At 40.6% G+C, this 23,128-nt stretch overlaps 1 protein-coding gene across 2 annotated transcripts in view; it reads right to left on the bottom strand.

Annotated features, from left to right (window-relative positions):
- The window catches only part of orc1 (origin recognition complex, subunit 1), a 97,579-nt gene extending 74,670 nt beyond the window's left edge, over positions 1 to 22,909 (bottom strand). For both annotated transcript variants that reach the window (XM_057841265.1, XM_057841264.1), the window contains exons 1-4: positions 22,682 to 22,909; positions 21,860 to 21,987; positions 19,714 to 19,886; positions 16,417 to 16,843 (exon numbers count right to left, since the gene is read on the bottom strand). In XM_057841265.1, the coding sequence (XP_057697248.1) occupies positions 16,417 to 16,843; positions 19,714 to 19,886; positions 21,860 to 21,987; positions 22,682 to 22,770 (817 nt within the window). In that variant the 5' untranslated portion in view covers positions 22,771 to 22,909. The remainder of the gene's footprint in view (positions 1 to 16,416; positions 16,844 to 19,713; positions 19,887 to 21,859; positions 21,988 to 22,681) is intronic.
- Between the last annotated feature and the right edge of the window lie 219 nt (positions 22,910 to 23,128).

Consider the following 23,128-nt stretch of genomic DNA (forward strand, 5'->3'; position numbering starts at 1 on the left):
CACAACTACTAATTCGCCCACGTTTAGAAGACATAACATGAGTATGGAACGACGCTGCCCCCAAGCGGCCGGTGGCATTCTCTTCACTCTTAATGTCCATAAACGGCCTCATTGTAATGTTTGAGGCAATATGCCAGCGGGTGCGTTAATTGCGTCAAATATTTTAACGTGATTAATTTAAAAAATTAATTAACGCCCGTTAACGCGATAATTTTGACAGCCCTAGTTTTTACGTGAAGTAAATGCTTCCTGCACACTTTCTTTTGCTTTTAACCAAAAATTGAGAATGTTTTACGTTAATATCTATAAAGAATTTAGTGATTTAAGCATTTATTCATAAGAATTTTGAACGGAAAACGCCATTGTCGCAGCCCCCTTATCATAACAAAGCTAACGGACTAGCTTAATTCTTTGACAGATTTAAGTTAAAGTGAACTCAAACTGCCCGTTTGTTTTGCTTTTCACCAAAAATCGAGACTGTTTTACGCCCATATTTATAAAGAATCCAGGGATTTAAGTATTTATTCACAAGACGTTCAACGTAAAAACCTCATTGCTATGGACTTGGGGTAAGGCAGCGCCAACTTCAAAGACGAGCCGTTTTTACCTGAAGTAAATGCTTCCTGCACGAGTTCTTTTGCTTTTAACCAAGAATCGAGAATGTTTTACGTCTATATCTGTAACCGATGTGTAAAATGGTTGAAAGTAATTTTCCCCAAAGTTCGTTTTTTTTTCTAAATTGTATTTTTCAAAAAATAGTAATTAGCTTCTTCATATTTATGAGAATTGTTATAGGGAGTATTATCATTTATTTTCATTTATCTACGTGACCTTTGACTTTGTCGTGATGTCACTTCCTCCTGTGTTCGCGCTCTCTTCAGTTGTTAACGAGACTGCAGAGAGGCAGGTATGATGTGAAGTTGCTCATTTGTTTGTATGTTGCGCTATGTACTAAAAACGCTAAATAAGAAAGTTAAGCTCGCTTTTCAATGTAGCATAGCTTGTTCAGAAAGTATTTTTGTTTCATATAACTTGGGTACAGCGAGTGTAATGCTCTTTTTAAGACATTTAAGCCGACGAAGCTGGAGTTAAAACTCATGGTCCCGCCACATTCTTTTTCCTTTGAAGGTGCGCGCATGTGGGCTTCAGCCAGAGAGGTCGCTGTATTCATTTTTATTTTTTCTATCAGGTATGTGCTCCCTTGTCTTTATTTTGTATTATTTGTATTTTTACTGTTGTAATTGTTCAAATGTTCATGTTCCAAAAAATGTAAAATAATTGTTGACAGTCAGGAAGGGGAAAATTTGTGTTTGTTGTATAATGTTTTAGTTTTGAAGCTGTGCACAGTAAAATGTATATTTGGGTTGTTAACGAGACTGCAGAGAGGCAGGTGCGCATGAGGGCTTCAGCCAGAGAGGTCGCTGTATTCATTTTTATTTTTTCTATCAGATGGCTGTGTGTCAATAAACTCCTGGCTGGCAACAAAGCAACCTCCTCCTGTCATCATTTTGAAAAGACTACACAACGCAGAAGTATTATCTAGCCAGGGGTCCGACGACAGACCGGCTACAATGGTGCCGTGACCCGGATGCACACCGCTTCAGCGTAATTCATCTTCTGGAGCTGTGGATCAATGCCAATTGATCATCCAAGGTTGCTACTCAGTTTTGGTGATTTTGAGAAGCCTCCATATTGACATTTGGAGAATTGAGTCAATAGAGAAAAAAAACGTCATTTGTGAACATCTGGACTGTTTTCAATTTTTTGATGGTAAATAATTTTTTTTGTCCCCCATATTGAATTATAAAGGTATTTGTTTAACGAAACGTACAAAATGGCATTTTAATGGAAAACCAGATGACAACAACATGCCAAGTGGTAATTTTAGTTTTGGCAGGGGAGAACATTTCAGAATATTGCCTTGTACTCCAGCTAAAGATACGTCTTATGTTGGTTCACCAAATTTACACTCTACAAGCATACCAATTCCAGCCAGATCCACTACACATTCGAACCTTCCAGATGTAAATGATCCAGCATTAAATAACCTCATAACACATATTGATCAGCAGGTAGGAAACACCATAAGAGAGCAATTGAAAGTTGAGTGTGAGGGAAGGGACGTTCAAGGCTCACAAGTTCAAAGTAGTGTAGACCAGAATGCTAGTGAACCAACTTACCTCAATTTAACCGGTACAAAGTTAGTCCTCCATTCAGATGTCAGTGAACCTCCAGTCTTCAGAGGAGATACGTCTGACAAGAACACAGTTTGTGAATGGCAAGAAATGACGGACTTGTACTTAAGAAAACGAGGTGTACCCCTTAAAGAACAGTACCGTGAAATAATGTCGAAGTTAATGGGCAAAGCAAAAGATGCAGTGAGGATAACATTGAGAAGCAGTCCCTCAAAGAATCCTGAAGAAAAGCCAAAAATTATCTATGACATCTTACAGCAGCATTTCAGTGATGTGACCTATTCCTGCATGCCAATGGCTGATTTCTACAGCACAGTCCCAGTGGCGGGAGAAAACCCCGTTAAATATTGGCTTCGACTCAACAAGGCAGTTGATGCAGCAGAGGAGGGCTTGAAGAGGCTTGGACGACATATGGAAGACCCATGTCAAGAGGTGGCAATGATGTTTGTTAAATACTGTCCAGATCCCACACTTGCAGCCATTTTTAAATTCAAGGCTCCAGATAAGTGGACAGCCAATGAAGTTCAAGAACACATTGATCGCCATCACAGTGAAATGAAGGAACGTGCTCTCTCCAAACCAAAGCACAATAAGCCAGTAACTATGCATGCACAGTCGCCTGAATCTAACGAACCAGAGCAAAGCCGTCAATCAGGACAGTCTTTCACACGAAGCGAAAATAGTGCCCCGCCCACTGCTCGCAATGATGATTGCATGAAAACATTGGTCAGCCTCTTTGAAAAAGCACTCTCACAGAGGGATCAAGGTGTTCGCCAGTCTGTCTTTCCTAACCAATCATTCCAAAAATCCTGTAGGGTTTGTAAGTCAATGGACCATTCTACACTAACACATTGCTGGCAGAAGCATCTATGCTTGGCATGCTTTGAGCCAAATCATATCAAGAGAAATTGTCCAAACCGCCGCTCGGATCAAGCTCGAAATTCTACTGTCTCACCGAGCAGGCCCCTTTTAAACTAGTGGGTCCGCATTTGGTGAGGGGAAGTGCGGGCGGAGAAGAAGCCCTCGACAGTCGTGTGGATGAGCAACAGTATTTGAAAGCGTGTGCAGCAGCACCAACTGGTGTTAAAGTGATTGTCCAAAATACCCAGAAGCTTGAGCCTTATGACAAATTGTCTCATACTCCTGTTATCGTTAACAACACATTTCAGTTGCAGGGTATGATCGATTCTGGATCCATGGCTTGCACCTTAAGTGAGGAGGTAGAAATGAAAATGTTGAATGAAAATGTACTCTCAAAGCCCACCCTTTTGACACAAAATGTTGTGCTAGTTGGATGTGGAGGGAAATTAACCGAGCCCAAATGTATGTATGAAGTTGAGATGAAAATGTTTGGAGAAACTTGTCTTGTCCCTGTTCTTGTTGCGGCTGGCCAACGTGACGACTTGATTATTGGCACCAATGTCATCAGATTTCTCATGCGTCAACTAAAAATAACCGATACCTACTGGCGTCTTGTTTCCAGTGGTAGTCTTCTCCCAGAGTGCGAGCAGTTCCTCGATCTTATGGCAAATTCATCCCGGTGGAGAGGTGATGAACTTCCAGGTAGGATTGGAACTGTAAAGCTGCAGCAGTCAGTTACCCTGCTAGCAAGACGTGAGCATTTAGTCTGGGGAAAGCTGCCAACATATGTTCCCATGTCGCCAGGTAGTACAGTAATAGTTGAGGCTACTTCATCCAAGTCCATGCCTCGCAACATCATGGTTGGCAGAATTTCACGCCATTATGGGGTGATGGATGGATCCCAATGAGAATTTCAAACATGTCAGATCGCCCCGTTACGTTGAAGAAGAACTGTAAGCTCGCTGATGTGTCTCCTTGTTTGGCAGTGGAAGATTTTGAGGTCTCTCAGAATACCAGTCAACCAGAGATGGTCAAGCAAGAAGTTCCCACTTGTGTCAATTCTGAAGATTTACAGCAGCGACTTCAGCAGCTTGGGCTTGCAGACATTAACATTGATAACTGTCATGTTGGACTCACAGGGAAGAAGAAATTAGTCAATTTGCTCGAAAAGTACAATGACATTTTTTCCAAACATGCACTGGATTGTGGAGAGGCACTTGGATTTGTCCACCGAATGACTCACCGACGACAGACCATTTTGACTTCCTTACCGGCGAGTTCCACCTGCTCATTACCCAAAGTTAAGGCAGGTTCTCTCTGAGATGGAAGAGCAGGAAATAATCAAGAAATCAGTCAGTGAGTATGCCTCACCTCTGGTATTGGTGTGGAAAAAAGATGGGAGTTTGAGACTTTGCACAGATTTCAGATGGTTAAATGCACCAACTGTGAAAGATGCCCACCCATTGCCTCATCAATCAGACTGTTTAGCTGCACTTGGAGGAAATATGTACTTCAGTACAATGGATTTGACTTCAGGTTTTTACAACAATCCGATGGCAGAAGAGGATAAGAAGTACACGGCATTCACAACGCCAATGGGGCTTTATGAATACGACCGAATGCCGCAGGGGTTGTGCAATAGTCCTGCCTCATTCATGCGAATGATGATGAGTATTTTTGGCGACCTGAACTTCAGTAGCCTCTTATGTTATCTCGATGACTTGCTTGTGTTTGCTGCGACAGAGGAAGAAGCATTGGCAAGGTTGGAAACAGTGTTCCACCGACTCAGACTCAATAACCTCAAGTTAAGTCCAAAGAAATGTCATTTAATGAGGTCTTCTGTAAAGTTTTTGGGTAACAATTGATGGCAATGGAGTTGCAGTGGACCCAGCTAAAGTCGAGGTGATTTCCAAAATGTCCAAAGATCATCTAATGGAGGATGATGGTTGCACACCGTCAGTGAAAAGAATAAAGTCATTCTTGGGGATGGTATTTTATTACCAACATTCCATCCCAGATTGCTCCTCTTTGGCCAAGCCCTTATTTGCCCTCACAGCTGGCCAGAAGAGGCGTGGCAAAGTCAAAATCAGTTCCAACACTGGCTCGTACAGGAAGCTTAAGCCCTCTGATTGGACAGATGATTGTCAAGCAGCCTTCTGTTCTTTGAAAGAAAGTCTCTTGAACTCTTGTTCTCTCACATCCAGATTTTTCGCTGCCGCTTATTCTTTCTGTAGATGCATCACTAGATGGGCTTGGAGCAGTTTTATCTCAAGTACCAGTGGGTAAAGTAAAAGCACGCCCAATTGCTTTTGCAAGTAAGACACTGAGTAACTCCCAGAAGAAATATCCAGCTCACAGACTCGAGTTCTTGGCTTTGTAGTGGAGTATTTGTGAGAAATTCAGTCATTGGTTAAGAGGTCATCCATTCACAGTATGGACCGACAATAACCCTCTAACTTACATAATGTCAAAGCCAAAGTTGGACGCATGTGAGCAGCGTTGGGTGTCACATCTTGCCCCTTAAACCTTTGACCTGAAACACATTCCGGGCACCAAGAACATCATCGCTGATGCACTTAGTAGGGACCCTTTCACAAGATCAGTCAGCCGTCGGCTAATAACAGAGCAATATAGCCACCTCCTTGCTGAAGCTGAGAGTTTGACTCAAGAGGGTATCCAAGATGCATTCCGACTGAAAGTACAATGTCACAAGTTGAAAAGAACAGTCCAACACAGTTCCACCTCGTCACAAGATTTCGTCAAGTGCTGTTGGGATGCTGAGTCCATTAAAGCTCTCATGGATGCTCAAAATCAGTGTGAAGATGCAATCCAGACAAGAGCTGTGGAGTTAATTCAATCTGTCCAAGATCAGTTGATGCCAGGACAAGAAACTCTTTCCACATTGACACTAGAACAACTTCAGCGTTGTCAGGAGCTTGATCCTGTTATTTCTGTTGTCATGCCATTTGTGATCCGCAAGAAGCGTCCGTCAGGACGTGAAATAGCAAAGTTGAATAGGAAAGCATTAGTGTTGGTCAAACAGTGGGATAGACTCAAAGTTCAAGACGGTGTTCTTTATCGTGTCACAAAAGACCCCGTTAGCAAGAGGAGGAGACATCAATATGTCTTGCCTGAAAGTTTGAGAGAGAAAGCACTGCATGGTGTTCATGATGTTGCTGGACACCAAGGACATTGCACCTAGCAAGACAGCGGTTCTTCTGGCCCAAGTTAGAAGCTGATGTGAAAGAATATGTCAAGTGTTGTTCGAGGTGCATTTTAGCCAAGACACCAGAGCCTTCAGCCCGAGCTCCGCTCGAAAGCATCAAGACTTCTGCTCCCATGGAGTTAGTGTGTTTGGATTTCTGGAGTGCTGAAGACAACCACAAAAAGTCAGTGGATGTTCTCGTTATCACCGACCATTTTACCAAGCTTGCCCATGCGTTCCCATGCTCAAATCAAACTGCAAAACAAATAGCAAAAAAGTTGTGGGACCATGTGTTTTGTGTGTATGGATTCCCTGAACGCATTCATTCTGACCAGGGTGCAAATTTCGAGAGCGAGCTCATCTCTGAACTTTTGAAACTTGCTGGTGTTTCCAAATCGCACACTACAGCCTACCATCCCATGGGAAATGGCGGAACTGAAAGATTTAATCGGACACTTGGAAGCATGTTACGAGCTCTGCCTCTCAAAGAAAAGCACAAGTGGCCTCAGCAAATTCAGACTTTGACATTTGCCTATAATGCAACAGTTCATGAAACAACAGGCTATGCACCGTTTCAGCTCATGTTTGGTCGTATTCCTATGCTCCCGGTAGATGTGATGTTCAAGCAAATCCTGCAAGATCCAGTGGTTGTTGACTATTCAAGCTACGTAAGAACTTTGATGTCATATCTCCATGAAGCAGCCCGCATTGCACAAAGACATGCTGTCAAAGAACAAGACAAACAAGCAAGAGGTTATAACAAAAGAGTCAAAGGTCTTCATCTAAACATCGGAGATAGAGTGCTCATCGCAAACAAAGGCGAGAAAGGGAAGAGAAAGCTTGCAGACAAATGGAAAGAAACAGTGTACACCGTCAAGGAAAGAAATCTGCAAACTCACACTTACAAGCTCGAAGACAGTAAAGGTGACACAAAGGTGGTTCATCGCAATTTGGTTCTGGACATAAGTTTCTTGCCAGTGGTGACATCTGAAGAAAGACTTTGTGACGCTGTTCCAGAGAGACAACGTTCTGTGAATGAGGACACTTTGGAAGATGGGACATGTGATGCAGTCAGTGCACAGTCAGACCACTTGGGACAGTCAAGTGACCAAAGCTTGTCAAGTGATAGTGTAGTCTCAGCTAGTGACAATGATCTGGATAGTTCTGTAGTTGATTCTGATCGTAGCCTTCCTCTCATGTCAAATGTCTCATCTGAGCCCTCTAGCACACAGTTGCATTCCAGTTTTGCAAACAGTGAGGAGCAGACAAATGCACAACCACACGTGACACTACCTAACACAGACACTCATATGCATCCTCAAGCTGACACAGAGACAGTTATTAGGACACGATCTGGCAGGGTTTCCAAGAAGGTTAATCGACTAATTGAATCCATGTCACAAAAACCTTTTGGTTTCCACAATTTCGCTAGGTTAGTTGGTGAAAAATCTCAGTCCCTTCTTACGCTGTTCTAAAAGGGTTAAATTTATGTTTATATTTGCATTGTATTTCAGTGTTTGAAATCTTTGAGACCATGTTTGGAATCATACTTTTGTCATAATTTAAGAAGGCAGGGTGTATGGTGTAACCGGCATCATATGAGTCTGTGAGGAGCTAAGGCTTGATCACCCTTTGGTTTTCTCTTGTCCTATTCTCGTAGGTAGCTTATGGAGCTGACAGAAAATTTGGAATTTTCGAATGTATACTGCCTGTGTTTTTATGTATATTGTGAGTGTTTCCAATTGTTACAGGTCTAAAGATTTTCTAGTGTGTTGCCTGAACTTTGGTGAATTCAAGGAGGGGAGGATGTAACCGATGTGTAAAATGGTTGAAAGTAATTTTCACCAAAGTTCGTTTTTTTTCTAAATTGTATTTTTCAAAAAATAGTAATTAGCTTCTTCATATTTATGAGAATTGTTATAGGGAGTATTATTATTTATTTTCATTTAATTTATCTACATGACCTTTGCTTTTGTCGTGATGTCACTTCCTCCTGTGTTCGCGCTCTCTTCAGTTGTTAACGAGACTGCAGAGAGGCAGGTATGATGTGAAGTTGCTCATTTGTTTGTATGTTGCGCTATGTACTAAAAACGCTAAATAAGAAAGTTAAGCTCGCTTTTCAATGTAGCATAGCTTGTTCAGAAAGTATTTTTGTTTCATATAACTTGGGTACAGCGAGTGTAATGCTCTTTTTAAGACATTTAAGCCGACGAAGCTGGAGTTAAAACTCATGGTCCCGCCACATTCTTTTTCCTTTGAAGGTGCGCATGAGGGCTTCAGCCAGAGAGGTCGCTGTATTCATTTTTATTTTTTCTATCAGGTATGTGCTCCCTTGTCTTTATTTTGTATTATTTGTATTTTTACTGTTGTAATTGTTCAAATGTTCATGTTCCAAAAAATCTAAAATAATTGTTGACAGTCAGGAAGGGGTAAATTTGTGTTTGTTGTATAATGTTTTAGTTTTGAAGCTGTGCACAGTAAAATGTATATTTGGGTTGTTAACGAGACTGCAGAGAGGCAGGTGCGCATGAGGGCATCAGCCAGAGAGGTCGCTGTATTCATTTTTATTTTTTCTATCAGATGGCTGTGTGTCAATAAACTCCTGCCTGGCAACAAAGCGACCTCCTCCTGTCATCATTTTGAAAACACTACACAACGCAGAAGTATTATCTAGCCAGGTGTCCGACGACAGTCCGGCTACATATCTATAAAGAATTCAGGGATTTAGGCATTTATTCACAAGAAATTCAACGTAAAAACCTCATTGTTTTGCTACGGCCGCCATGTTGGATTTTGTATCTCTAGATTTTATTTTAGAAATTCCTGCGTCCATATTTAAAAACAATCAGCTTTTTCATGGTTTATTTTATGTAATATTTCAATCTAATAACTTTCAGTAAAACACCATGGTCCTACACCAACCCCTACGCCAACGGCAAAAGCAGATCTTCATCTACTTCTTTGACCCCGTGCACCTTTGGAGGAACATCTACAGCAGCTTCTACAACAACGGCTGTATGGTGCTGCCCAAGTGTCCAGGGGCTGAGGTAAGTGGCCAGCATTATTCACTTTATAAAAAAGATGAATCAAAACACCTATCTTTCTAAAACAAACATGTTTTTTAGGAGCCTGCGAGGATGAGGACGACCCGATTCCCGAGCCGAAAGGTGCTGGCCAGGGGGGAGAACTAAAAGTGTCAAGGCCGGCTACAAGTTGACCTAGAAGGTGCTGGTGCCCTCTTCGATCGAGAAGCAGAGCATCGCGCTCATCATGGCGGTGGTCAACCCCTACACGGTCGCCAGGCTGAGGCTCCTCGCCATGACCACGGGCAAGGACGAACACAGGGATACGGCTGACGTTCTGGAGATGTTCCAGGGATGATCTCTGTGATGAACGTGCGCGGGCCAGGCAGGATGTGCGCTGTAATGATAATTACCGATGTGTGCTGCGGCCAAGAGCAGGAGTTGATAGGGGCGGCCTAGCAAGGGTACAGGTGCCAGGAGGGGCACAGGCTGGTCAACACCATTTCGCCACACATCAGCAGGTCCCTCTTCAACTGTTTTGGTGCGAACTTCTCCAAGAATGTGACTTCCGAAGCGAGAACGTACAAGGCCTTAGTGTGGCAGAACGGCAGAAAGGAGATGGCGAGGAACAGACTTGTACAAGTCGAGGAAGCTGACCGGAAAACACACCAATAGTCCAATATTCATTTGCATGCATATTCTATGTTCAATACTTTGTCACCTACAATACTCAAAGCATTAACTTTCAAACTGCTGCTCATTCACATCGATTATTTGCACTGCCTGAACATACGACTATCTCATACGCATTTTATATTTGTTTATTTAGATTTTATACTTGCAAGTCACTTTTCACATTTTCATTTACAATGCACAGTAAATGGGAAATGCTCCATAATTTCATTGTATACAATAAAGGGCGATTCTATTATATTCTGTTCTATTATATTGTATAATAAGTTGTAATTGTGTATACAATTTATTAATAATGTATCTATGTATGAATTATAGTTTATTCTGCATGTTTTCCTCAAGTATTAAGTTTCTGATGTGAAAATTGTGTGATTTATTATCTGTTGAAAACTTGCAGTAAATAAAAAAAATTTAGTTGGTATTATGGGCAAAAACGTATATATGTTTAATATTGCTATTGATCCTGAAAATATAGGCGATTATCTCTGCATTTGGTGATTTTTGTGCATCTAGTGTAAAATCTGAGAACAGGGTCCCCCCAGGATTGATAAATCTAAATTCAAGACTTTTAAGACCTTTTTTAATGCCATTTCAACTGAAAGTTAATACTTTTCTCGCACCCATTATTTAGATCATATTGAATCATATTAAATAAAGCACTGAACATCAAATTTAACCTCAACCTCAAAAGAAGGTGTTTGACAAAAGAATGCACATATTAGGCCTGAACGATATATCGTTTAAACATCGCCATCGCGATGTGCGCATGTGCAATAGTCCCATCGCAAGGACGTGCGATAGTTTTTTAATTTCATTTTTTTAAATCCACAAACGTTTGTTTTGAGGAAGGAGAGGGAAAAAAAGCGCACAGCTTCTTTCCCTCCAGCAAGTCATCGGCTCCTCCCCCTCCCCCTGCAACAGCGGAGTGGAGGGAGGAGGGCCCGTTCTCAAAGTGAAAGCAAGCAATCAACACGTTGGAGGAGCAAGGAAGACTGTATCCAAAAGGAGTTTTGGAAGTATTTTGGCAAGAACAAGACTATAAGGGACAAAAAACAGCCCTGTCGACAGTGCCTCGCCATGGTTGCCTCAACAAGAAGTAATCTGTCAAACATGTGGGACCATTTAAAACGCAGGTATCTATGCATTCCTGCTACGAGCTCCCCATCAGAGGCTTTTTAGCACAGGTGGGAACATTGTTACGTGCCAACGTTCTTGTCTCAAGCCTGCTATAGTGGATAAACTAATAGTCTTGGCCAAAAACCTATGAGACCCAGTTGAGAATTGCTGAGCAAGGAAGGTGGACGATATGCAGACAAATACATAACACAGCTGAAGGAATGTCTTTTCTTCTTTTTATTCATGTGACAGCTATCAGGAAGGCAGGAAATTTGGGAGTTAAAATGGTTCTGTTATTCATCACAGTTATTTGCAGTTATTCAGTTCAATTATTTACAAGTTCAATTGAGTTTGTTTCTTTTATATTTAAATTTATTGTAAACCGTATTTTTCAAATAACTATATATAGTACAGCTGCACATAAAGTTTTGATACTTAATATTTTTGTTGAAATATTTTTACAACTTTGTTGCCGTTTTGCAGTTTTATATTGTTATATTTTGTATAAACAACTCAGGGGACTAATGCACTTGCACTTTTATTAGTCAGATTTAATATTTAAGTTCAAATATGTTGACAACTTTGTTGTTTAACTGAGGTTTTTATGTATTGTTATAGTTTGTGAACTCTTTTGTCATATTTAATATTTTTGTTCAAATATGTTGATAACTTTGTTGTTTTACTGAGGTTTTTATTTATTGTTATAGTTTGTGAACAACTCTTTTATTTGTCATATTTAATATTTTTGTTCAAATATGTTGACAACTTTGTTGTTATTTTACAGAAGTTTTTATTTATTGTTATATTTTGTCAAAAACTTAGGGGACTAATGCACCTGCTCTTTTATTTATCATTTAATGTATTTGCTGCTGTTGAAGTGTAAAATATTGTATTCAATAAATGATCTATTTTGTGCAGACATGACTTCCTGGATACCTTCATACAGAAATCTTCATCATTCACAAATTAAACGGTATTATATGAATACACTGTGGTCACGGTGTGTTATGTAAAGTATTTCCAAACAGCTATTCAAGTCATTTAGTGAAAATTTCTTTAAAAAAGATAGATCTTTTTTTTTTTTTTAATATCGCAATATAATATCGCAATATATTGCAAACCTAAAAAAAATCGCAACAATAGTTTTTTCCAATATCGTTCAGGCCTAGCACATATATTGAAGATACAATTAAAACACATTTAAAGTAACATTATAAAGTATGTCAGAATTTTTTTAAACACACGCACACAATAATTATGGACAAAAAGAGGAGGTGGACAGGACTCAGACCAGCCATTTTCTGTAACAGGCTAGCCGCTAGTGCACCTGCCAAGACCCCAGTGAACATGGCTAACTCTCGAGTTAAAACGGCGAAATTCACATTCATTCGAAAGGCAAACCGAAATGTTTAAGCAGGTCCACTGCCTTCGCATGACCCATAAAATGCAACCTAAAGTATCTGGATGTAACTTGAGCCCCTATCACATACTCCAAAACAACGGGAATATCGTGGGACTTAACCGTGCAGCAGTTGTGTGTGAAAACAATTTCCCGTGTCGACTGACATGGGAAGCAGTGTGCGTGAAACCAGGCGTTAAATTCCCGGGTCACAGCAGATGGCTGATAACTTAAATATCACAGCGGCGGCCGATGTAACTTCCTCCCTCTTTGCAGTAAGAGGAAAAGCGGTAAACAAACATCGCAATTATAAACATAGCAAGCTGGAAACAGCTAAATTAAATTGAAAACATGACCAAAATTAAAATGTCAATTATTACGTCGGGCCGGGGCAGGATTCTTTCTCGCTATCTTTTTGAAATAACTATATATTAACGATGTATGAATGATACCCTAAGGAATACTTGTTATAAAATAAATAATTTGGATGAAAAAAAGAGGCACTGTATGGTCATTGCAGAGCCAGAGCGTGCCTATACGCCCTTAAATTTATAATGATCATAAAAATATGTAGTCTATTTAAACATTAAGAAAATGAGCGTTTTTTTTCTGCCAACTGAGAATTCATTATAAAAGACAGGCTTTTATGCAGACATCGTCACAAATGTTATCACACAAAACACGGGTCAGGCTTTAATACCCGCGGACCAGTTCGGGTCGGGCTGGACTTTTTAGGCCCGATTTTACCTCTATCTTAAAGTCTTGATGAGCTTAAATTGGCTGCAGTTACGAAGTCGGGAATGGTCCCTCCGGAAAAAAAAACACGATTTGAGCAACATTATGTTTAACAAACTTTTCCAGCGTTATTTCATTGTCTAAATCAGACATGTCCAAAGTCCGGCCCGTGGGCCAAATGCGGCCCGTGGTCAAACTTCATCCGGCCCCCAGCCTCTGTCATAAAATCAATAACGTCTGGCCCACAAACAGACTTAATAAATTGGTCAGCAGTACTGCTACCAGCATATGAAGTATCTTACACACTAAATGCTGCTCCTCATTTACCCACGAAAAGGCAGCAGCACTCTAAGCAACATTATCCCGTGTGACCCTTTACTCCCGATTTTCTAAAATGCCGACAATCAACAAAAAAAGAAAGTTGACTGCGACGGCTGGTGTTTCAAGGATAGGTGGAAATTGGACTCATTTCTTCCCTAAAATACGCAACAACTGTGTCTGCCTCATTTGCAAAGAGACAGTCGCTGTTTTTAAAGAGTTCAATGTGAGGCGGTATTACAAAACAAGACACGCTGACATGTACGACAAGATTACAGGCAAGATACATAGCGAGAAATTGAAGCAACTTGAAGCTAGTTTAATTTCACACCAGCAGTATTTCGCAAGAGCCCGAGTCGAAAGAGAACGCCACAAAGGCTGGTTGCGAGATTGTTGAAATTATTAATAAAAAAAATAAATAAAGCAAATGTGACGCACAGAATGGCTTGCTAAAATTTGCTTAAATATATTGTTCTACATAAAAGACGTCAGCCAAGGTCGGCCCCCCACATTTTTACCACACTAAATCTGGCCCCCTTTGCAAAAAGTTTGGACATCCCTGGTCTAAATGCATTTACAATGGTCGTAAAAATATGTAGACTATTTAAACATTAAAAAAAATTTTGATTTTTTCTGCCAACTGAAAATTCGTTACAAAAGACAGTTAAGACATCGGGACGCTCCCTGTGGAACAAAACGCAATATGACCAACATTGTGACAGCCGATGCCGACCAAAAATGACGTAATATCCGAAACAGACCACCAATGGACTCATTTGAAGTATATGAATGGTGGTCTGTTTTGGTGTTCAGAATCCACAATACTTCTGCCTGTAGGGTTTTCGTTCCACCGACAAACGGACGCATTCCCGATGCAGAGGTGGATGGATACTCCAGTTTGCCGGCTGTGGTGGTTTGGCACGCACGAGTTGCATTTCGATTTGTAGTGCAGTGCATCATAAAAATTCTATGCGTCATCTTCGTTATGGATTAAAAAAAATAAATAAATACTTCGTCACGGATATAATTTAGGTTGCACTGAAATGTTCTTGAAAATTAAGACCACGGTGAGTAGGAGGAGGGAGCATGCTGTAAAGTCGTTCCTCTCGCGAGACTCCGTAGACGCATGACGCAATCAACTGGCTAGGCTAGCAAGTAACTTTGCTCAAGAAGACTTCAACTAATTTTTCCTTCAGATTTTTCACGATCGTGATTCACCTTTTTTCTCCGACTCCGCCACACATCAAGGAAACGCCATGGCAACATCTAGCCAACGCAGTGATCTCCCGGCGAAGCGTGAAAAGGCAGATTCTATTGATTCGGCTACATCGACCAACGACCTGTTGTTAGCAACCCCCCCGAATACACAAATAATTTTTCTTCCTTCACAGTTTAGTCGGTCAATGGGTTTATTTTACAAAGAAACCCATAGACAATTTGGTTTCCAGCTGCTGGGGAACGTATGCAACTTTTTTTTGGAACACCCTATATATTACCTATCAGACTTGGAACAATTAAGGAACTATGCGTAAATAATACACTTCACCGGTCCTTGGCATACATCTAATGGTGTTTGATAAACCTCTTCTTCTGTCAGCTTTACAGGTGGAGTTTGTTGGCGTCTGGGGGGTGACTGGGTGGGGGACGTGGCCCTGGGTTGGCGCCTGCGCGGCTTCTCTGCCCGTCTGCGTGGCTGTCGCGCGCCCGGCGGGGTTCGTGTGCTGCTGGATGTGGTAGGGAATGCTCAGGTTGGGGGTCCTGGTGCCGGGATTGGGGATGGGGCGGCGTAGGGTTGGTCGCCAACGGGCTTACACTCATAAGAGATTCACACGATTACTGGGTTCTAGATCACAGAACTGATTTGTGTACACTCTACTCCTTTCAATCACTTAGCCTAAAGGCTTATAGACACCCCCACCCCCGTCCACCTCTTTCACTGGCCAATAGGCCTCCACATGGTGTTAACCGGAAATACATCTCGCTGACGATGGCCCAGCATATTGGTATTTAGTCTAGATGTTCAATGTATTTCTTGTTGTTGTTTGTGTATGCGTTTCTTTTCTTTCTTCTCTTGTGTTTCTTTTCTTCTGTCCCCCCATAATCCCTTCCTGTTCGCTGCTTTGTCATAATAAAAAGGTATTTTAAATGATCACAATGGGAGTATGTCAGACTCTCAATGTGAAACATTAAAACTGTTCAGACTATCCGGGCACTTAGACTTCCATTCTCTGTGTCAAACAGCTGAACAGGACAGGTTGAAAAATTAAAAATTAAAAAATTAAAAAATAAAAAGACCACGGTGAAAAAATTCCAGACTTACAACAGCTAATTTAATACTTTTAATACCTTTAATAATGGAAAACTAAATTCAATTCTTTTTTAATACTTTTATTAACCCGCCGGTACCCTGGAGAATTTTATAGCCATTTTAAGTTTTGTTATATTCATATATTAAAAAAAAAAAAAAAATTTTTTTTTATTTTTAATCGGGATTTTATAAGGGAACGACTTTGAATTTTTTTATCCCGCTGCTCATGGAGACTCATATATGGCTAACTTAGGTACCTGTTTTGGTTTTAGGTCAGTAGCAGCTTTGGTTTTGAAAATAGTTGAATTTAAAGTTTTTGAAAACAGGCCCCCTACGGATCGGCCCCGTATCCCGTGTCCTGTTAAGTATTATGAAGTCTATGGTTGAACATATTCAGTCATCACAAGAAGACCATGGACACAGAGGAAGGCTGGAGTCTGGGCTTGAACCTCTGAGCCCAGAAACGTGACGCGTTATACTAAGCACAATGACCTCAAAGGATGACTTTTTGTGCAAATTTGACCCAAACTACGCTCCAAAATTTCAAACGTTGAAATACTCACTGTGGAGTTCCAGCCGTTTGCGGACTCCCGGTGCCCTGGCTGATGCATTCCTTCTCTTTGTAGTCAGAAATCTTGAAGCCGATAGTAAAGTGGCTGAGTCTGATGACTCTAGATGACCATCCTTTACTGCACTCATGGTCACTTCAGTGTGTTGGACATCTGCTAAGGTTGCCTGTTGTATAATAATGGGGTCAGGTGTGGGCAAAGCTCGTCTTTTTACTCTTCGAGACACAGGAGTGGCTGTAGGTGATGAACGTGACGATGAATTGGAGTCACAGGGTCCGGTCAAGCAAGGAAATGTGGAAGATGACAAGAGCGCAGAGTCTACCATCTTGAAAGTCTTGGTATCCCAGGAACACTTCACATAGAGAGTATCTTTATTTTTTATGTAGTCTGGGAATGGAGTTGCTCCATCAAGATGCTTGACCTAAGAGTAAAGATTGTAAAATTAACCGTGAAAAAAAATTGTATGTTATGTTTGAAAAGTCTGATTTATTGTAGATTTATCCAGTGTTTAAATATTTGTAGAGAGGCACAAACTGATAACTGGAATTGAAGGTATTTAGGAGGTTTTATATGAGCTATTTTTGAGGTGCAATATGATGCACTCTGTAGCCTAAAATACTGAAGACTTAAATAAGCGGTTGGACGGTGCCACCAGAGCCTTACAATTTGCAGTGATCCTTCGTTTTTTGCGGTTAATGGGGACCACAACCCGCCGCAATAAGTGAAAAACCACGAAGTAGCGCGTGCCCCCTTGTTCTTGTTGTTGAGACTAATGTTTTTTCAGTTTTGTTTCCCAAAGTATATATAAAAAAACATGTTTATATATATTTTAATAAATGGCTTTTAAGCACTTCAGGTGTAATAATTATGGTAAGTCTTAAACATGACACTGTCCCACCGAATTATTTTTAAAAAAGAATAAAGCAGAAAAATAATTAGCTTTATTAAATGCTTCATTGAATGAGTCCACTCAACTCCGCTCAAGCTCCTCGCTTACACACACTTGGTTGCCACAGCAATTGTTTAACAATTTAAAAGATGGTTGACGTATGCGGCGCTTTGAAGTTCGCTTCTCCGGCAAGATCAAACATTACACGACTGTCAATCATCGTTAACTTTGATAAGCAACTCCAGTGCACTCACTGCGTGACCATTAAAGAGCAGGGAACGGGAGGGAGGTTGGGAGAGTGAGACTACGCGATCAGCTCCGGGGACAGCTTATCTGTATTTTTTATTTTATTTTTTATTTTTTTGATGGACTTAGGGCACTAAGTTTGAAGCGCAAAGTAGCAAGGGATCACTGTAACTAGCAAATGTGCACCGTAGCAGATGAAGATGAGGGAGGATTTTCACTCTAAACCAGTGGTTCTTAACCTGGGTTCAATCGAACCCCAGGGGTTAAGTGAGTCTAATAGGTTTGGTGAAGGTTAAGACAAACATCGCTCCATTTTTGGATGCTGACTAAAACTATGCAAAGTGGTGTTTAAGGCTACGTCTACACTAGGACAGATAATTTTCTCCAGGATATTTTACCGGCTATTTCTATACCTGTCCACACTTCGTTTAAGGTGCGTTTAAGGTCCCACCGCTTCTGCAAGGTACGCCTGCATTTGCGCAAACTACGCATGCGTAGAAAGGAGAAGCCTAATGTGTTACGTCATCGCCTGCGCGGTTTACCTCTGAACCGGAAACTCATTACTTGCCCGCGGCAAATTTCGAAATTACTACACATTCTAGACTGTCATTATTTTGTGATCACTGTTTTTTCTCGTGATCGCAATTGAACGCATCACGCAGGAGCGAGAGTGAAGGGCGCGCACGCTCGGCTTTTCGCACTAAAAACAGCGATGGCATGACGTCCCTTCCTGAGTATCAGAATGTTGTACTGAAACAGCAGTCCATATTGAGCGGCGCGTAGGCGGTGAATAACATTACCCGCCTCAGGCATGCAAACTGGTTAGGGGTGAAAAAGGTGACAAAGTAAAATGGACACACGGCATGCGCGGAAAAGTGCATTTTTTAGTGCAACCAGAGACATCTCGAATTAAACACAGTACATAATAATTTAACATATACAAATCTAAATCTTTCATCCTGAAATCAGAACATATAAGACGCATTAAGTAGCAAATTATAAAAAATCTAAATTATAAAATATACAGTATGTCCATTTGCATTAAGCAGAGAACAGCTGTACTCCCGTCTCTCACTATTGTCAGTCATTTGTTGTCACGAGAAGAGAGTGGCGGTGATAGGTCTAGGTCATCGGACTACAGCAGGGGTCCCCAACCTTTTTTGAACCACGGACCGGTGTTACTTGGGTCTTTTTTTCACGGACTAGTGTCCTGACAAATTTTGCAACCCATCAAAAATTGCAACGATGTGGTTCTGTGCATGCGTGTAACGTTAAAAGTAGCCGCAAAATGCGCAAATGCAGCGATTCCAAAGTAAACACTACACAAACTTTCTTGAAAGAAAGGAATATTAACTTAGGTTTGATCATGGAAGGACTTGTAGAAAAGTTCTCCACAGATACATCCTGCCATGTTAGCTGCACACAAAAACTGCACACTGCTCTCACCATTAACGACTTCGCCTTGTCGCATTAATTAAGAAGCCCGCTTCACAAAGATACGATGTTGGAAATTGCAGCAAGGTTTTCAATGCTCTCGTAGCGATGTCAGGATATTACGGAATGACTTTAATCCAGAACCTCCGTAGAGTTGTTGTCTCAAATGTACGTTTAATAAGGTCGCCGTCATTTGCGATATCTACAAGCTGATCCTCCGGTTGCACAGACATGCTCGAATCACTCGGTTTATTCACAAACGGGTCACGAATCCACTCCTTCGCCGTTCGTGGGTCTTCAAGGTTTTAGGCTCGTCAGGTGCCCTTTTCGCCGTAAAAATATCTCCGAAGACGTTTGTTTTCCAGTCATCTTCGCTCGTCTGAGTGCTGATTATTTCCCGGAACAAATGTGCTGCGCCCACGGCCTAGTAATACATTATTATCGAGGACAAGCGCGAGTAAGCAGGAGTAAAAGTGACCCGTCACAGAGTAGCATTAAAGCCTGATACTGTGGAAGCACACATTTTTCTGGTCTGTAACATTTAAAGCAATGGCTGTTTTATTTGTCAAATTTTGGAAGCTGCATTTGCCCGGTTATTGCAAGCTAATGATCTCATAAACAAACTCCAAAAACTGGAACAAACTGCAGTGGATATATTTACTCGGCTGTTCCACCCATGACAACAGGGTAAGTAGAAATTTGCCACCAAATGAATTCTTTACCTGGACAGAACTGAGGATGGACTCAGCATTGACCTCTTCATTGCAGCCCTGTCCCTCATAGTAAAAGATCTCCTGTGGATGGGGCTCTCTACCAAGCAGTGGCATCTTGCTTATGGGCACTTCAGACCCACGAACAAACCACTGGACCATTGCCTTCTTCTGCCACCCACTCTCTGAGACAAAAAGAGGCATAATTAGTTACTAAATCATGTCACAAGACCCTCAAACTTTCAAAGGTTCATTTTCTAAAAATGAAGAAACTGATAATAAATGATAACACAGGCAGGTAGATGGATATGTGTATGTATATGTATACAGTGGTATGCAAAAGTTTGGCCACCCCTGAAAATTTTTGTTTTTCTTTGTAAATCACTGTTTGGAACAACAATTTCAGTTAAATATATCATAGAGCGGACAAACAGTAATATTTGGGAAGTGAAATGAAGTTTCTGGAAAGTGCATAATTATTATTTAAACAAAAATTGGCCAGTGACAAAACACGGTCTCTTTTAAATAAATATTATAGTTTATACTATATATATATATAATACTGCATATTATAGTATCCTCATACAATAATCATACTCACAAACAATAACATTAAACACTAAATACACACCCACACACACAAATACCCACATAAAAAAAAAAAAAAAAAAAAAAAAAAAAAAGAATTTATAACCTCTCTGTGTTGGAATTTTTATATTTACTGATCAGAACGCTTTTTAGCATCGTTTTAAAGGTGGAGATGGATTCCAACACTTTTAGCTTGTTGTCGAGCTAATTCCAAATTAGGTCTAAATATAGGGAAAAAGAAGGACTACGAGATTAAAATCATACTATTGCTACAAGAAAAAAAAAAGTCTGGTAATGGCTAGGGTAATGTTGCTGTAATCAGAGTTTAGAATTAAATTTAAAATACTCCTTCTTACATTTAAGACCATTAATGGGTTGGGGCCATCTTATCTCACCGATGCTCTGGTTCCATACCGCCCCAACAGAACACTCCGATCTCAGAATGCAGGTCTACTGGTAGTTCCCAGGGTTCATAAAAGTACTGTCGGAGCTAGAGCCTTTAGCCACCAAGCCCCTGTTTTATGGAATCAGCTTCCAGCTAGTATTAAAGAAGCCGAGACAGTTTGCACATTTAAGATTAGATTAAAAACGTTCCTATTCGACAAAGCTTATAGTTAGGCTAGTTGAAGTCGGAATAGACTCACAGTTTAAGTTGCACTAGAAGCTATAATGCTGGGGGGCAGTACAGCCGCTGAGTTCTATCTCCTTTTCTTACTCTACCTACCACTTGTCTTACTTTATTTCTATTTTCCAATGTTAATATCTAGTTGTCTAGTCTCTTCATCACTAGTCACCCGGTGTCCCCTTTCCCCCCTCCCCTCTGGGGAGGGGCTATTTTTCAGCTGCAGCCTCCTGACTGTCCGGACCCCTGGCTGGATAGACGTCCTCGCTGCTACCCCCGTCTCATCTGACTAGAGGGACCTCTTCTTGCTCCTTTACTCCACTGTATTTTTACGGACTATAATTTCGCTTGCTAATTTCCATTAGCCGTTCTGGGGTTCCTGTCTATCCGTCCTGGGAGTGGATCTCTCCTGACTGTGGTACTCCCCAAGGTTTCTCATTTTTCTCCCAATTGACTCTGGAGTTTTTGGAGTTTTTCCTTGCCGGCATGGAGGGTCTTAAGGATAGGGGATACCCAGGACTTGAACTGTATCTATTCATCTTTGTTGTTTCATTTCTAATTGTGTATCATATTGCCTCTGTAAAGTCCTTTGAGACCTCTGTTGTGATTGAGGGCTATACAAATAAAATTGAATTGAATTGAATTGAATCAGCTACGCATTTTATGTACATGTACCATAGCTGAGAGCTACGACGTTAGCCTGGCTAATGAAATATTTTAAATAGATCTTCTTACAATCAGGTAACTGAGTAACTAACTCAATTACTTTTTGGGAGAAGTAATTTCTAACTGTAATTAATTACTTTTTTGAAGTAAGATTAACAACACTGCTTACAACATGCCTAAAACAACAAAATGACATTTATTCGGTTAATCGTTTGAATAATCGTCCGATTAATTGATTATACAAGAAAATAATCGTTAATTGCAGCTGTAAGTATTACTCACCGTCCCCAAACAGCTTGATAACTTTGGCCACATACGGCTTGTCTTCATCTTCACCCTCAATAAGAATGTATTGATCGGTGCTGATGATGTTAGGTCTTGGTTGCCCCTTCACACTAATGACCAAAGAGCTAACAGAGAAATATAACATATATATAATGATTTCTAACATTGCATGTTTAGTCAGAACATTGATATGGAGATCAATAAGGACTAATAAACAATGAACTTGTAAAAGGAAAACGATGAAAATTTTTAACTTATAAACCAAAAATAACAACTTGTGTTCCCAATTTTTGCTTTGTGAAAGATGAGTTATCCGTGAAAAGATAATAACAATAATAGTAATCACGTGTCCTACGAGTTTGTTGGTGTGTAAGAGAATTGTTTTTTCTACGGGTTAAACATCACAAATTGAAAGTGCACAAGTTTCAGCAGATCCTTGTCGCATTTTGGGATATTCAATTGGTATGCATATAAATACGTATTCAGGTTTATAAAAAATATATTTCAATTATTTTGTATTTTTAAAAGTGGATATAACCACCTGTAAAATATATTTTAATTGTATTTACTCTTGTGTACTGCTGCCTGACGATTTGGTGCACCGACTCGACTCATCTGTTGTCAGTATCTGGTTATACTGTATTCAATATACTGTATCATCAGATACATTCATAGTACGTGAAATGGCTGAGATCTAATGTGCACACAAGCGATGACAGGAAAACCATGAAATGGATCTTCTCCGCTCAAGGCCATGAAATCAATCATTTCAATATTAAATGCCGAAGACTTTACCAGAATCGGAGGAAAAGTCCTCACCCATATTCAAAGTTTTTCAGCTTCCTGTCGAACCTCAAAGGTTCTCCTTGCCATTTGTACACTCGACGGACTCGCAGTCTCGTTTTCATCCTGAAATGAGAAATCTAGCTCAGTTAGTTATCTATCTTTCGGCCTTCACCGCTCTGAAGTTGGCCAAGTGCTGCCTTTCAAAAGTAGATTGAAACATGCACTTCCAAACTAAACTCAGCCGTTTCCCGCTAGAATGACGTAACGTCCGCAAGACGCGGCGCATTGCGCACGCGCAAAACGTCCTCTGCTTTTGCGTCATAGCGTATTGGATTCACTGTTTGATGAATACCGCCGTCTAGTGTGCAGGAGTGTATAGCACTTATGCCCGACTTTGACAATCTCTTCATTACGGTAATTCATGCTGGGTTCACATCTAAACACTTGTCATTGACTCTTAAATCTCAGTCCAATCTCAGA

This window comes from Corythoichthys intestinalis, chromosome 7 (assembly GCF_030265065.1).
Source record: "Corythoichthys intestinalis isolate RoL2023-P3 chromosome 7, ASM3026506v1, whole genome shotgun sequence".
In the NCBI taxonomy this organism is placed as follows: domain Eukaryota; kingdom Metazoa; phylum Chordata; class Actinopteri; order Syngnathiformes; family Syngnathidae; genus Corythoichthys; species Corythoichthys intestinalis.